Here is a 12,635-nt window from a genome sequence, read left to right on the forward strand (position 1 = left end):
GTCCCATGTATACCTCTATGTTTCAATCTGATCCTCCAAAAGTGGTCTCTGAGAGAACCATCCCCATGGCATGATGCCATCTTTCCAAACACTCTTCATTCAAAATTGCTTCCCCCGCTTGATGCGAGAGAAACGACAAGTCTTGCATGTCATACTTCATACAACTCTTCAAAATATCATCCAAAATGTTCTCCCACTTCATGTGGAGAGAATGTTCTCAAAATATCTTCATCCAAAATGTTCTGTCAAAACTAGTTGGTCTCCCACTTCATGTGGAGAGAACCGATTCATATCATCTTCCAAATCTCTTCATACAAAGGTAAATGTTATCCCACTTTATGTGGAGAGTAACTACAAGCAAGTTTCTTCTAACATCCCCTGACCGGCGCCGGCCTTTTTTATCTTCGAGATTGTAGGATGATTTCAGTCTTTGAAAGCTTGTAAATTCCGATCGATTTTTGGTTTGATGATTGTCAACTGTGATTTGGAGATCAAGTAGAGTGGAGTGGGATTGGCCGTCATCGACGACGAGATACCATCTGCATCCAACGCATGGTCGTCCCCAATTAACGACTTCGCAGGAGTTGATACCCCGCCGACTCGATACCATTTGGGTCCATTGGTGTGAATCGGTTTGAAGTTGAGTTTTTGATACCATCTGGGTTCAGCGTTGGGTGGTCGTTCCCAATATTAATGACTTCGCCGTCGCCGATATCTTAATTGTTTGTTAAATCAACAGTTTCTTTTGGAAAATCGAGATGTGTTTCGGAGATTTATTTGACTTTTGTTTGTTTTCATGTTGACTGCCACTAGCCAGAAGGAGGTTTCTCTCGATCGATGTCGGTGTGTTGATGTGATGTGTCGATGGGTCGATGTGTCGATGTGTGTTTGAGAGATTGTAGAGGCGAGATGACATGGCCCGATGGACATCCATTGGGATCCTACAATGGAGCCACCCGCAGCCGCAGCCATTGTGTTCCATCCCAGGCTGTGACTTGATGGCCATGGAATGTTGGGGAGGAACTTTTTTTTTTGGTGAAATTGAGGTCATTCTCGTGTTTTTGGTATTTTCCAATTAGATTGAAAAAGGACAACAAGAAGAAGAGTAAAAAGCATAAACAAAAAGGTTTTTTTTTTCTGAGGTTTTCAATTTTTGGCGGCTTTGGATGGGCATCGTGGCAGTCAAACATGGACTGGACGTGTGGCATAGGCCGATGCCAACGTCCAGTTTTTCTTCAGTAAATGCCGCGGCCAGGGCCCGGAACGGTACATCGGGCCCTGGCCTACTCTTAACGAAAAGGTGATGTCGGAGACATTTAATAAAAGAAGAAGAAGGGAGCATCGGTCATTTCGACCTCCGGAGTGATGCTCCCTGCCTCACCACTAAGGGCAAGGCTTAGCATAGAGGTGGCCTGTCATGACGTTAGCAATCACTGTTGAACCCAGAAGAGACAATAGATACTTACGAGATCTTGAATTGCCAGCGCCCCCCTGGCGAGGTATTCAATCTGTAGAGAACATGTGAGACACGAGTCATTCATAGGATCTGATAGAAGCGAGATACTTACTGGTTCCAAGAGGGGCGGGGCCTCAGTCATTTCGACGTCTCTTGGTTCATCGACGCTCTAGAGTCACGTTAGTTTATCTGAACATAACATGCCATCAAAAGAAGAACTTACTGCCTGGATGAGAGCCGGAGCGTCTCTCATCACAATGTCCCTAAACCGGTGACCATTGTGAGCCTTACGCCCACGCCGGCCAGTGGACAACCCGGAATTCCCAAAGGGCTAAAGTATCGTTAGTATAATGTGAAGCTAGTTGCAGACAGGACATGAACTTACCATTGGTGGTCGCTGCTGACGATTGTTCCTTGGGAGGTTGCGACCTCTCCCGCGGTGAGGGGAGCCGGGTTGCTGGGCCGGTCCCTGAAATTGGTTCGGACGAGGTGTCTGCTGATTAGCAGCTATGTTCTTGCCTCGCCGATATTTGCTCCCGGACTTCTATACAACGGTTAGTTGAGATGAATCACAGGCTAGGAAAGATGGATAGTTACTCTATTTGTGGCACCTTGTCCTCCCTATACGATCGTTAGCATGACTATTCGTCCCATCACAGGAAACTGATATGTACTTACAGTCGAGTTTTGGCCGAAGCCATTATTCTGATTGTGAGGGCCTCCAGACCCGTGCTGTCTGGTGCCGTTGTGGAAAGGGTGAAGAAACCCGGCACCGAGACCGTTTCCAGAGCCGAAGCTCAAGGGATTCTCATCGAAAGCCATTTGGGGTATGGACTTGGGTGAGAAGGAAGAACACTTGTTAAAAGGGAGTAAATGCAACGGATTCCAACTGCCGAAGGGCCGTTTCAGGGCTTTCTCTCCAAAGTGGTTCCCTTTTTTCCTTCAGAAAAAAAGGTTAAAAAAAAGAAATCAGATTTTCAGCTAGTCCTTGTTTTCTCTCTCAGATTCGGGGATTATTTTTTGTTTGTTTTTTGTTTTTGATCCTTTTAGCCCTTGAGTAGAATGTTTTTGGAACTGCCTTTTAACAAAACAATTTGAAGCAACACTCAGATTAGGGCTCCCTATTCCGGATGAACTTCGTTACAGGATGGGTGTATGTTTGAGATGACGAGGGCTTGTTTTTATGTCAAATGCTCTTTGGTTTCTTCAAGTGGATACTGGAGGTGGTGATCCTTCGATAGATGAAAGAAGGAAGAAGGAAACGGAAATCCAGGACCGCCGGGAGGGGATTTTATACCACCAGAGAGAAGTGTAGGCTGCAATTGAGGCATGATGTATGAATTGCGAAGAGAAGACGAAAATGGAGTGGTATAACGAGGCAGCAAAGCTCGAGGCAGCGGGAGAGAAAAGAAGGTAGCAATGTATACAGAATAGGCGAGGGCAATAGGGAGTACCAAAGAACAGACCACCCTGCAGAGGCTTCCGCCTGTCTATACTGTATAGAACCAGGGATCATGATCGTTGAACGGGGAAGCTCAGGCTAGCTGTCGATCATCTGCCCGGCGGACCGCAGATATGGAGAGTACAGGCCGCGACTCGTTTGAGAGGCTGCTTCAAATCCTGCGGAAGCCCAATGGGGCCAGGTCCAGTATATAAAACCGGGCACCAAGATCGTCTGTTAGGCAAGCTTTAGGTAGGCTCGATTAGCTTAGATTAGGCCGTCGATCAGAGGCAACACCCGCCTAGCGGGCCGCAGGAAAATGACTTCATTTGTTTTTTTCTTTAGGATTTTGCATTACCTATTGCCGCGTACACTGATACTGCAAAGGGGTTCGGAGGTGAAGGCTGCCTGCTTCAAATACTGGCATAACGTCGAATCAGTAATCCGCCGCCATCATCACGCAGTAGGCTTCTGTCTCTTCGTCTTTGCCTCTGAAGTCGAATTGGGTCCAGATTGACCAGACACCCGCCTCTTCGGCCGAATTATGCCTTGGAGTTTTTCATTATCACTGCCTTCTTGTGGCTTGTCGACCTTGGGTTTCTTTTTCTTAGGCCTAGTCCTCTCCCCAGGCGACGAAACACTGCCATTCGAGGCCAGACTATCCCGTTTCCTTTTTTCAGGCTTCGCATTTCTCTTCTTGCGGCGGTCCTCTTTGATTTTTAGGCGCCTCTGGACCTCCTCTGAAATGTCTTCCGTTTCCATTGACACTGGCGTCACATTTCGCACATCCTCATCGTTGCCTGGAATTGCCAAATCCAGCCGCTTTCGCTTGTGTTTGCGCACACCCTCTGTATGGGCATAAATTGGCCCATTAGTATCTATTTCCATTGACTCTTGGCTTTTTCTTGATCTCTTTTTTCCTTCCTTCAGACGAGTTGAATGCGGCGCGGATGTAGCTTGCGCATCGCTGGGTTGTGTCGAATTCGAGCTCAAATGACCGCTCTGTGCTTTTGACAATGAAGGTTGATCCAACATGGCTCCAAATACGTTTGGCCCTAGTATAGTTGTTATTCCCCCATCCAGTATAAAGACTGGAGAGACAGCAGGCGACTTACTGTTGACCTGATTGAGAGCAAGTTAGCTAATTGGTCCCACACACATAATCCACCCTAGAGCAAGACAACTTACAAACTGCTTCTTAATCACTTTGAACTGAGTAACCAACTTATTGGTTTTCTCCACCATCAAAGAAACAGTGCGGAATGCATCCGCATCGGAAAGCACTTGATCTTTAACCGAGTTCAGCATCTCAAGATGCGAAGAGAGAACGGACTCATGGCGAGAGCATATCTGCATAAATAAACAATGCCATTGTGAGTGAATACGTCCAACTACCAATTGATTCAAAGCTTCGTTGCCCTTTGTTTTGCTTTCTTCCTTACCTCTGGCCACGAGAATTGTGGGTTTTCTGCGCTGGAGCCCCGCGTATTGGGCCCAGCGCGGACTTCATCTGGTGCTTCCTCGACGGTTGGATTCATGGATAGCCGTGTTTCGACGCAAGGTGTGCGAGTTCAGAGACTGGTCGAGTCCGGATGTTGAATTAAAGTCGCGACGCTGGACAGAAACGGCGACGATCGGCGGAGCTGTCAGGTACTCCGCGCCAAGATCGCGCTAATGTATGTAATGGCCGGTATTGCGTGGGATCAGCTGCTGTGCCTTGCAGACAGTCGGTATACAGGGTCAAGAAGACGGCGAGGTGGTTCTTTTACGTAGAGTGGGCTATATTTTACTTAGCAGAGCGTAGGGAATCGGATAGAAATTACCAATTGGCCTGATACTACATGTTGATAATCTAAAATAACAAAAATAAATCCAACCGCTGACTTGTTCGTCAATCCATCCTAACCTTATTGCGCCGCCCCAGAAAATAAGTAAACAAAGTAAGGTGGTTGTTCATGCAATGCAAAATGTCAATCATCCAATATCATATAATTACCATGCACCTGGATCAAAGTCGAACCGAGACAGTTCCTTTTGCGAGTCCTCCACGTCTTTCTTCGCCTTCATGCGCATGTAGAAGATAGGGCAATCCCTGGAAGAGCAAATGACTTCGCAGTGCAAACTGCCTTGACACCTCTGGCACTGAGTCCAGAGTCGACCAAAGCGGACCTCAAGGTCGGAGACCTTGGTGAGAGTCTTGGTATACAGCTCACCAAGACGAGGGCGGCAGTGCTCACATACAGCCCCTGCCATCTCCTCTTTGCCGGAAAGTGGCTTTTTACAGCCCATGCAGGTTTGGGTTTTCTTGGCGAACTTCATGAGACCTCCAAGTGTAGGTGCTGCAACAGAGATGGAGCGCGTATGTTCACCAGTAAGTAACTGGTTTGCCTTCTTCTCTCCGAGAATGGGTTCGAAAATACGGCCGAGGGGGTTTGCGAGTTGGTTGTCAAGATAATACTTGGTGTCGATGGGAATATTGTTTTCAAGAACAAAGATGGGATCTTCAGACTTTTCATAATTCTTAGAACCACCGGCGCCTTTCACGATGACATAGGCCACACGGTCACCAAGAGTGGGGGCAGAACCCGCATCACGCTTTCTCATACGTTCAGCAAGCTCAACGTGTGCCTGCTTAGCAGTATAGTCGTCTTTAGAAAGTGCCTTGGTAATCACGAGCTTCGACATATCGATCTTGTTCTGTAGAAGATCCGAAATAGTTTCCTTGACGTATCTGCGAGCGGTGTTAGTTGGCAGGCCAAAATCGACAGAGAAATCAACTTACTCTTGAGCACCATCGATATCTCTGTCGATCAAGATCTTGTGAAGCACAGTCTCAATGACATTTTGAACCATACGACAGTTATCTCGACGAACAGTTTCGATACCCTTGGTGTCCATCTTGTCATACTTTTTCGGGTTCGTCCAGTACAGACCAGCATATCTCTTTTTGTTGATCAAAAGATATGGGAAATAAACTTTTTCGAACTCAAGTTTGATGGGCTTGAGGAATTTTGCTGAAACGTATTCAGATGCCTCCTGTCCCAGTTTCATGGCTTCTTCCAGCTCACTAACACCGAACTTGACCATGACGGAGTCAGTGTCACCGTAAATAACCTTGGCATCATGAGAATAACCATTTGCAATCGTATATCTCGCCTCCACCTCTTGCTTTGTCTTCTCGATCATTTGACGTCCATAACTAGTCGTACTACTTGCGATAGGCAGACACGGCAGTTTTCCGACCGTTGCGCCAGTCAAACCGTAGACACTGTTAGCACTGACCTTAAGAGCAAGCTGTCGTCCGTTCAAAACCGCCTGCTTAAAAGGATCAGTTTCAACCGCCAGCTCCTTCTTTGCGCGTTTTCGTGCAGTGAGTAATTCTTCCAAAATCTGTGAGAGAAGACCTTTGCGGACCTTCGCAGTCGCGAACATATCGCCATTTGGTGTGACGATGTAGTCTTCATCTTTTTTCAAACCAAGCTTCTCGACGCTAGTCTTATTGAGCAAGGTAGTATAGCACAAGTTGTGCGCCTGAATAATAGAAGGGTATAGGGAAGCGAAATCGAGAGTCGCAATTGGTACACCGTAGTAGCCTCGAGTTGGCTCGATAACGGTTGCACCTTCATAATCCTGCTCATCTGAGCTTTTTGCATTCGGGATGACAAGCTGCTGCTCCAAAGCCTTGCGGAATAGCTGACTGATGAACTTGACTTGTTGTCCTCGTGAGAGTAGGAAGTTAAAGGGAACACCCGTAACTCTTGCCATCTCAGTGTAATTAACTAGACACATAAGTTTATCCATCAGTCTTTGTGGTAGATAAGCGTCCTTTAAACAGTAAACTGCAAGTCGTCGCCTTGAGTCTGGAGTTCCGTTGAACAGTTCGGTAATCATTGTGTGATGAACGTCTTCTTTCTGTTCCCCTAAAAACTCATAGGACACAGAGTTGAGCGTGTAACTTCGTAGATGATGATCTCGCTGAACCAACTGAAGCAGATCGAGTTGGATTCTTCCATTTGTATTTGTTGTCTTTGTGTCACGGTTGCCCATTTGCTTGCTGGAAAAGTTCGTTTTCTTCGCCTGCGACTGGATCCCCTTGAGTCTTGTCCAGTAGGGGAATCCGGTACATTTGAGATGCTGTGCTCGATCCAATAGGTATGGGAAATCGAAGTTGGCAATGTTATATCCGATAATCACATCGGGATCCACCTTTTCGACAAAATCGCGCCATGCCATGAGCATCTTCTCCTCTTTCTCAAATTCCAGAATCTGTGTATTGACAATCAAGCTGCATGTATCCAAGACAAATACATTTCGAACAAATGGCTTGGACTCTCCGTAGCGAGTCACGACATTGGCGATCTGGATAACTGGGTCATGGTTGGGTTCGGGGAAAATGCCCTTTCTTCCGGCGCACTCAATATCAAAGGAGAGGATGCGAAGTGGTGCCATCTTGGCCCACTCTCCATTAGGCGGATGGGCAATAAGGTCCCGATAGTCGACGCTTGCTTCAAGTTGGCAGTTCGACATCTTTTCCCGTGCTGGAAGAAGGCGATACTTGCCAGCCTTTGCCTCCACCCAAGCCATTCCCGAGATACTCGTGTCGATCATGAACCTCAAAAGATATTGAATGTTGTCAAATGTGAGAATTCCGGCATCAGACTTGCTCCACAGACCCTTGTAGTTGACACTCTGGGGGGTGTTTTCGAGTGCACTGCGCAACTTGGTGATGTGCTTGGGCTCTGTCACGGTGATCTTCAAGTAGTAAGTCTTTTGGTTTCCTTGGAAGCCGTATATATTTTCTCTCATTGTTATTTCGACCGACTGGATGGTGGGTACGAAATTACCAAGCTTGGTTTCCAAAAACGCTCGGTAGGGGTCGCAGTCCTCCTTTGTAAAACCGACAGGCGCCGCGATGTAGAGATAATGTTGAAACCCGGTGACATGCAGTAAGACAGATTGTCCGGCCTAATTTATCGTTAGAAAAGTAAGAAACAATGGATGAAGCGCAGGCCATACCTCTGTGACACCAAAAAGCCGAACAGCAGTCTTGCCGCCCATCAATGTTCCTTCTTCCGCATCAATCTGTTGGAAGCAGATGTTCTCCTTTGTCTCGTCGAATTCGCCTAGTGGTGGTCGCTCCCATTGCTGATCCTTTTCTGAGTTGCTGTCCTTCAAGCCACTGATATCCTGTGTCAACTTTTCCAGAACCTCCTCTTCAAACTGGCTCTTCTGCGGTTGGGTTGAGCCAAAGGGTTTTCGCGGGCCATTTTGGGATGGTGTGCTGAATTTAACATTTTGTTCTGCGTCGAGTCGTCGCTTTTTCAAAGAGTTGGGGGATTTCAAGGCACTGCGAGAGTTATTCGAAGCATCGCCCAGAACCCGCTTCTGGGGCATCGCGACGGCTTCAGGCATAATGACAATTCATAGAACGATAAATGATGAGACTTTTGAGCGGCCAATACAGGAGACAAAATATGGAAAGTAAGAAGATTCACCAAGGGAAGTGTTATCTCAGAACACAGCAGCGTCGCGGATCTGCACTCCATAACGGGAAGTCGTGTCTCGTTCGCGCCTCGACGTGACGCCCTTTACGCGTAGAGCCGAAATCACGTGTCGCATAGGTGACGCAAGGACAGAAGAACAGTAAAAAACACGGTTTGACATCGTTTAAATTGCTGAATATAAAGTCGAAGATAGGGAGTATTTCTCATTACTCTAGGATATTGATGTTGCCGTGTTTTTAGATAGGCTGAGTTCATTCCACTACTCATAGATGCGATACTCTGCAGAGCCCTCATCCAACGTGATCTTGAGAATGTCTATTGATTTCTCTGGATCTCATTAAAGCTGATATCCCAACATTACTTTTCCATACATATTCTCCGTTGCAAGCTGTTTCTTTGTGTGGACATTTCGCACTAGCTGTTGCTACAGAGGTCACGGTAGCATCATCGACTGCGATGCTTCCTACCAATCAAAACCGACAGATTATCAGCCATTTAGATCTTGTAGAATTTTTTAATCCATGAGACTTAGTAGTCTGTATATTTCCAGATAAATAATATTGTATTCGATGTTTTATTCCAGTCTCCAGCATTACATTGGATCCTACCGTGTGTCAAATGCTAAACCCTCCACATTGTATTTCTAGGCTTGTATACTGCTCTGTTCGATGTCTGTTCTACTTTATAGTGCTCCATAGCATGCTAGCCATTAGTATTTTGCTATATAAGTACATTTCTAAAAACGAAGCTCGATCAAAAATGGCATCAAAACAGAGTGATATCTCCATTTTCTGCTCTGTATTGATTCATTGGTGTTTAGATCGCACAAATCGAGCCTTGCAGCCTGAGGCCACCAAAGTGGCACTTTTGACTCACGGAATCCCCGCCAAAAACGAACATGCCCACCTGAGACTCAATCTTCCAGAACCTGGCCATTTGCATCTTCATGATCATCAAGACATTCACCTCTGGGGCACAAAGAAATGCAATTGAAGTGACGTGTCATTCTCAGCAGATGTGGTCACGTTGAGAAGCACCGCCTAGCATGCGCCCTGTCGATGGCATCTCGGTTTAGAAACTGATGGAAACAAAAGTCGACCACTACCTTTTTCCCCAATTGGAGCTTGTTGATCGAGCGGTAAAGGTGGCATCTTTTACAACTGCATTTCAACTCTTGCAGGCATCACGGTCCATTGTGTTTTATTAGACTGCCATTGCCTCCCTTGCCTTCTGGTGATCGCAGCTGGCAGAACCAACCGACAGTTCTAGCCACTACCTAAAAAGGCTCAATATCAACACCATTGAGTGGATTTACCACATATTGTTTTTTGTGTGCTGCCACTTTATCAATTTGACATTAGATGACTTCCGCATATTCCACCTTAATGACTCTTGTGTCGCTCTGAATTTATGATTGTCTAAATCCTCTACTTCAGCATGTCAATGTTCAGATCAGCTGCAGATAGCTCGTCAGATTCTCAAGTCAGCTCTGATGAAAACGATAACAATGTGCTCATGACCTCAATTCACAGCGAACGGGAAAACCCCCGAATCCCCCAAAAGGAAGCAAAGACGCCTCCCATAACAACAGGAACAGGTCATGGCCAAGACACAAGCTCTTCCGAGCATGACCTCCCAAGTCCCAGTGGGTTGCCTGACGTTGACGCTGGGGGCCATGCAAACTTGATGACTGCTGCTTTGCTTGAGTTTTACTGCCTCAGTCGGGCTGCAGATATTCTCAATGCCCAAGAAGGCTCACACCGACGGTTCACACGCGACTCGTCTGAAGTTCAATACCTTGGGAAAAAGATGTATGCCTTTAAGTCTCAGTTTCTTTCATCGCATGGCGTGTTAGTGGGTGGGGTTGATAAAGAGGAATTGGGAACGACACGGCAGTACTACCGCGACAATCTCGATCTACTTGGTGTGTCTGCATTGGAGGATTTGAATTTAGACGACGGAAACAGGCGATCGCCGACAATCGGTGCTTCTACGGATCTCGCATTGACTTCCAAATCTTCAAAGAGCATGCGGTTCCTTGCTGAAAAACAGTACGCGGAGCCTACTCGACCAGAGGCCGAAAGGGGTGAAGGTTTAGATCTGCAACGACTTATCAGTGGAAGAAATTCCGGTCTGATGCAAGACATTCGACTGGACTTGGGCAATTTGCCAACACAGCCCTTGCCTCTTTCTAGAAGCTCTCCTGTGAGCTTTCCATTATTCAGTGCACATCCACACCAGCCTATCAACCACATGTCCCGCTATGAAATGGAATTTTCTGAAGTCAAGGTTTTGGGTCGTGGGTCATTCGGGGAGGTTTACCATGTGAAGAACCACATTGATGGACAAAGTTACGCGGTCAAAAAGATTCCGCTGAGCCAAAAGCGCCTTGAACAGTTGCAATTTGGGGGACAAAATCAACTGGAGAACATAATGAAGGAGATTCGAACCCTTGCTAGACTTGAGCATACAAATGTCGTTCGATATTATGGGGCATGGGTGGAACAGGCACATGTCGCTGGGCATCTACCGCCTGAAGAGCCCTCTTCTCATGGGCTGCACCACGAGGAGTCACAAAACACCGATATAACTCAGGAGTCAGCAGAAAACCCGAGTTTTGGCATTGTATTCGAAGATTCGGAAAGCTCACTGGCCGAGGCTCATTCAAGCTCCGCGTCAACGGAATACGAAACACGCTCTCACGGTACGGCGCAACGTCGATACAGCCATGCAACTACAGCTTCACATCGATCAAGGAGAAGCTTTGGACACAGTATTGAAGATGACGATGAAGAGATTGAGTCAATCCCTCGCGATTTCACTATGCAGTCTCAAGGCCAACTGTCGACCTTTGGCGGAACGGACGACGATATCTTCACAGATGGATTGAGTCAAGATCCATCCAAGCTGCAGATTCAGCGAAGGCACCGGAGCGGAGCTCAAATTCCTGCTGTTGTTCTTCATATTCAAATGTCGCTTCACCCCATTTCTCTTAGCTCATATCTGAATCCACAGCCGGAAAGATCTGGGGAGGCGCAGTCCCCGTCACGGCGCCACTGCTTCCATTTGATACCGTCATTAAAATTGATGCTAGATATTATCTCTGGAGTCGAGTACCTTCACACTAAGGGGATTGTGCACCGAGATCTGAAACCGGCTAATATTTTCCTTTCGTCTCCCGAGAACCATAACTTACAGAGATGCGGTTCTTGCCAATCAGACCATGAGTCTGTCTCCCATTATTGCCACCCCCGGATAGGGGATTTCGGGCTGGTGGCAGATATCTCCCATCTCAATGTCACACCCTCAGACAGCCCTGTCACTCCTTCTAACGAGGGCCCGAATGTGAATCGCATTGTTGGGACAGAGTTTTATCGTCCGCCACAGGGATCCGTTGGGGATTCCAGCTTTGGCAGCAATCAATCGTTTTGCACAGTTGACGAGAAGCTTGATATATTCGCCCTTGGGGTGATTCTATTTGAACTATTATACCGCCTGAACACGAAAATGGAACGACAATTAGTATTGAATGATCTGACAAGGGGAAGCAACAGCCAGTCATCGACAGTATCCCCTACGAGCAGGACATCGTTCCCATCTGACTTTGTGGGGAAAATTGACATGGGACAAATGATGCTAGATGACGAAACATCTATAGGGGAATCCTTGATGGCGTGCATCGAGGGCATGCTGGAACCCCAACCTCAACAGCCCTTGAACTGCTCGTTCATCAAGTCCCGCCTGGAAGGAATTCTCGCAGCAACCCAGAAGGTGCTGTGATTACGACCTCTTACTGCATTCAAGGTTCTGAACGAGCCATCCTTGCATCAGCATTCTGGTTTTTTGCGCATCGATAGGATACGTTGAAAAGAGGAGGAAGCAAAGAATCCAAGTTATTCTTTGAAAAATTGTCATTGCGCAGCACAAGTCTAGACTTTTGTGTCTTTGGCGTCTCATCATGTGCATCTTAGCGAATATAGATTATGACCATCAATTATAGCTTAATGAACTCAACTCTCCACCTAACTGGTTGATATTGTCTATCTTCTGTATGCGTTTTCTTTCCTCGAGTGTCTGCAAATAAAATAATATGATATTCACATCGAGTTGGTCGTGCTCACAAGAATAAAAAACGCCCGCGGCCCTCGGTTTCCTTGAAGATTTTCCCCGCACGCCTCCTTGCGATAAGATAGACCCCAACAGCATTAGTGTGCAACAGTTTGTGCATACATAG

At 46.7% G+C, this 12,635-nt stretch overlaps 4 protein-coding genes across 4 annotated transcripts; 1 reads left to right on the forward strand and 3 right to left on the reverse strand.

Moving 5' to 3' along the window:
* Positions 1–1,316: 1,316 nt before the first annotated feature.
* On the reverse strand, positions 1,317–2,278 carry ASPWEDRAFT_67786 (uncharacterized protein; the record flags this gene model as incomplete). The annotated part of the gene is made up of 7 exons (XM_040838929.1): positions 1,317–1,412; positions 1,467–1,508; positions 1,569–1,625; positions 1,680–1,787; positions 1,842–2,000; positions 2,054–2,077; positions 2,135–2,278. 7 exons carry the CDS (start codon positions 2,276–2,278, stop codon positions 1,317–1,319), a joined length of 630 nt encoding a protein of 209 aa, XP_040691262.1.
* Positions 2,279–3,353: 1,075 nt separating this feature from the next.
* On the reverse strand, positions 3,354–4,435 carry ASPWEDRAFT_171055 (uncharacterized protein; the record flags this gene model as incomplete). Its single annotated transcript, XM_040830717.1, has 4 exons — positions 3,354–3,952; positions 4,013–4,019; positions 4,086–4,247; positions 4,340–4,435. 4 exons carry the CDS (start codon positions 4,433–4,435, stop codon positions 3,354–3,356), a joined length of 864 nt encoding a protein of 287 aa, XP_040691263.1.
* Positions 4,436–4,889: 454 nt separating this feature from the next.
* Positions 4,890–8,309, reverse strand: ASPWEDRAFT_107683 (DNA-directed DNA polymerase delta POL3; the record flags this gene model as incomplete). Its single annotated transcript, XM_040827909.1, has 3 exons — positions 4,890–5,628; positions 5,680–7,862; positions 7,914–8,309. 3 exons carry the CDS (start codon positions 8,307–8,309, stop codon positions 4,890–4,892), a joined length of 3,318 nt encoding a protein of 1,105 aa, XP_040691264.1.
* A 1,529-nt stretch (positions 8,310–9,838) lies between these two features.
* Positions 9,839–12,157, forward strand: ASPWEDRAFT_77630 (putative protein kinase; the record flags this gene model as incomplete). The annotated part of the gene is made up of 1 exon (XM_040839548.1): positions 9,839–12,157. A coding segment is annotated over one exon (2,319 nt), but the record flags the coding sequence as incomplete, so codon positions are not given.
* Positions 12,158–12,635: the final 478 nt, after the last annotated feature.

This window comes from Aspergillus wentii, assembly GCF_001890725.1.
Source record: "Aspergillus wentii DTO 134E9 unplaced genomic scaffold ASPWEscaffold_3, whole genome shotgun sequence".
NCBI classification, from domain to species: domain Eukaryota; kingdom Fungi; phylum Ascomycota; class Eurotiomycetes; order Eurotiales; family Aspergillaceae; genus Aspergillus; species Aspergillus wentii.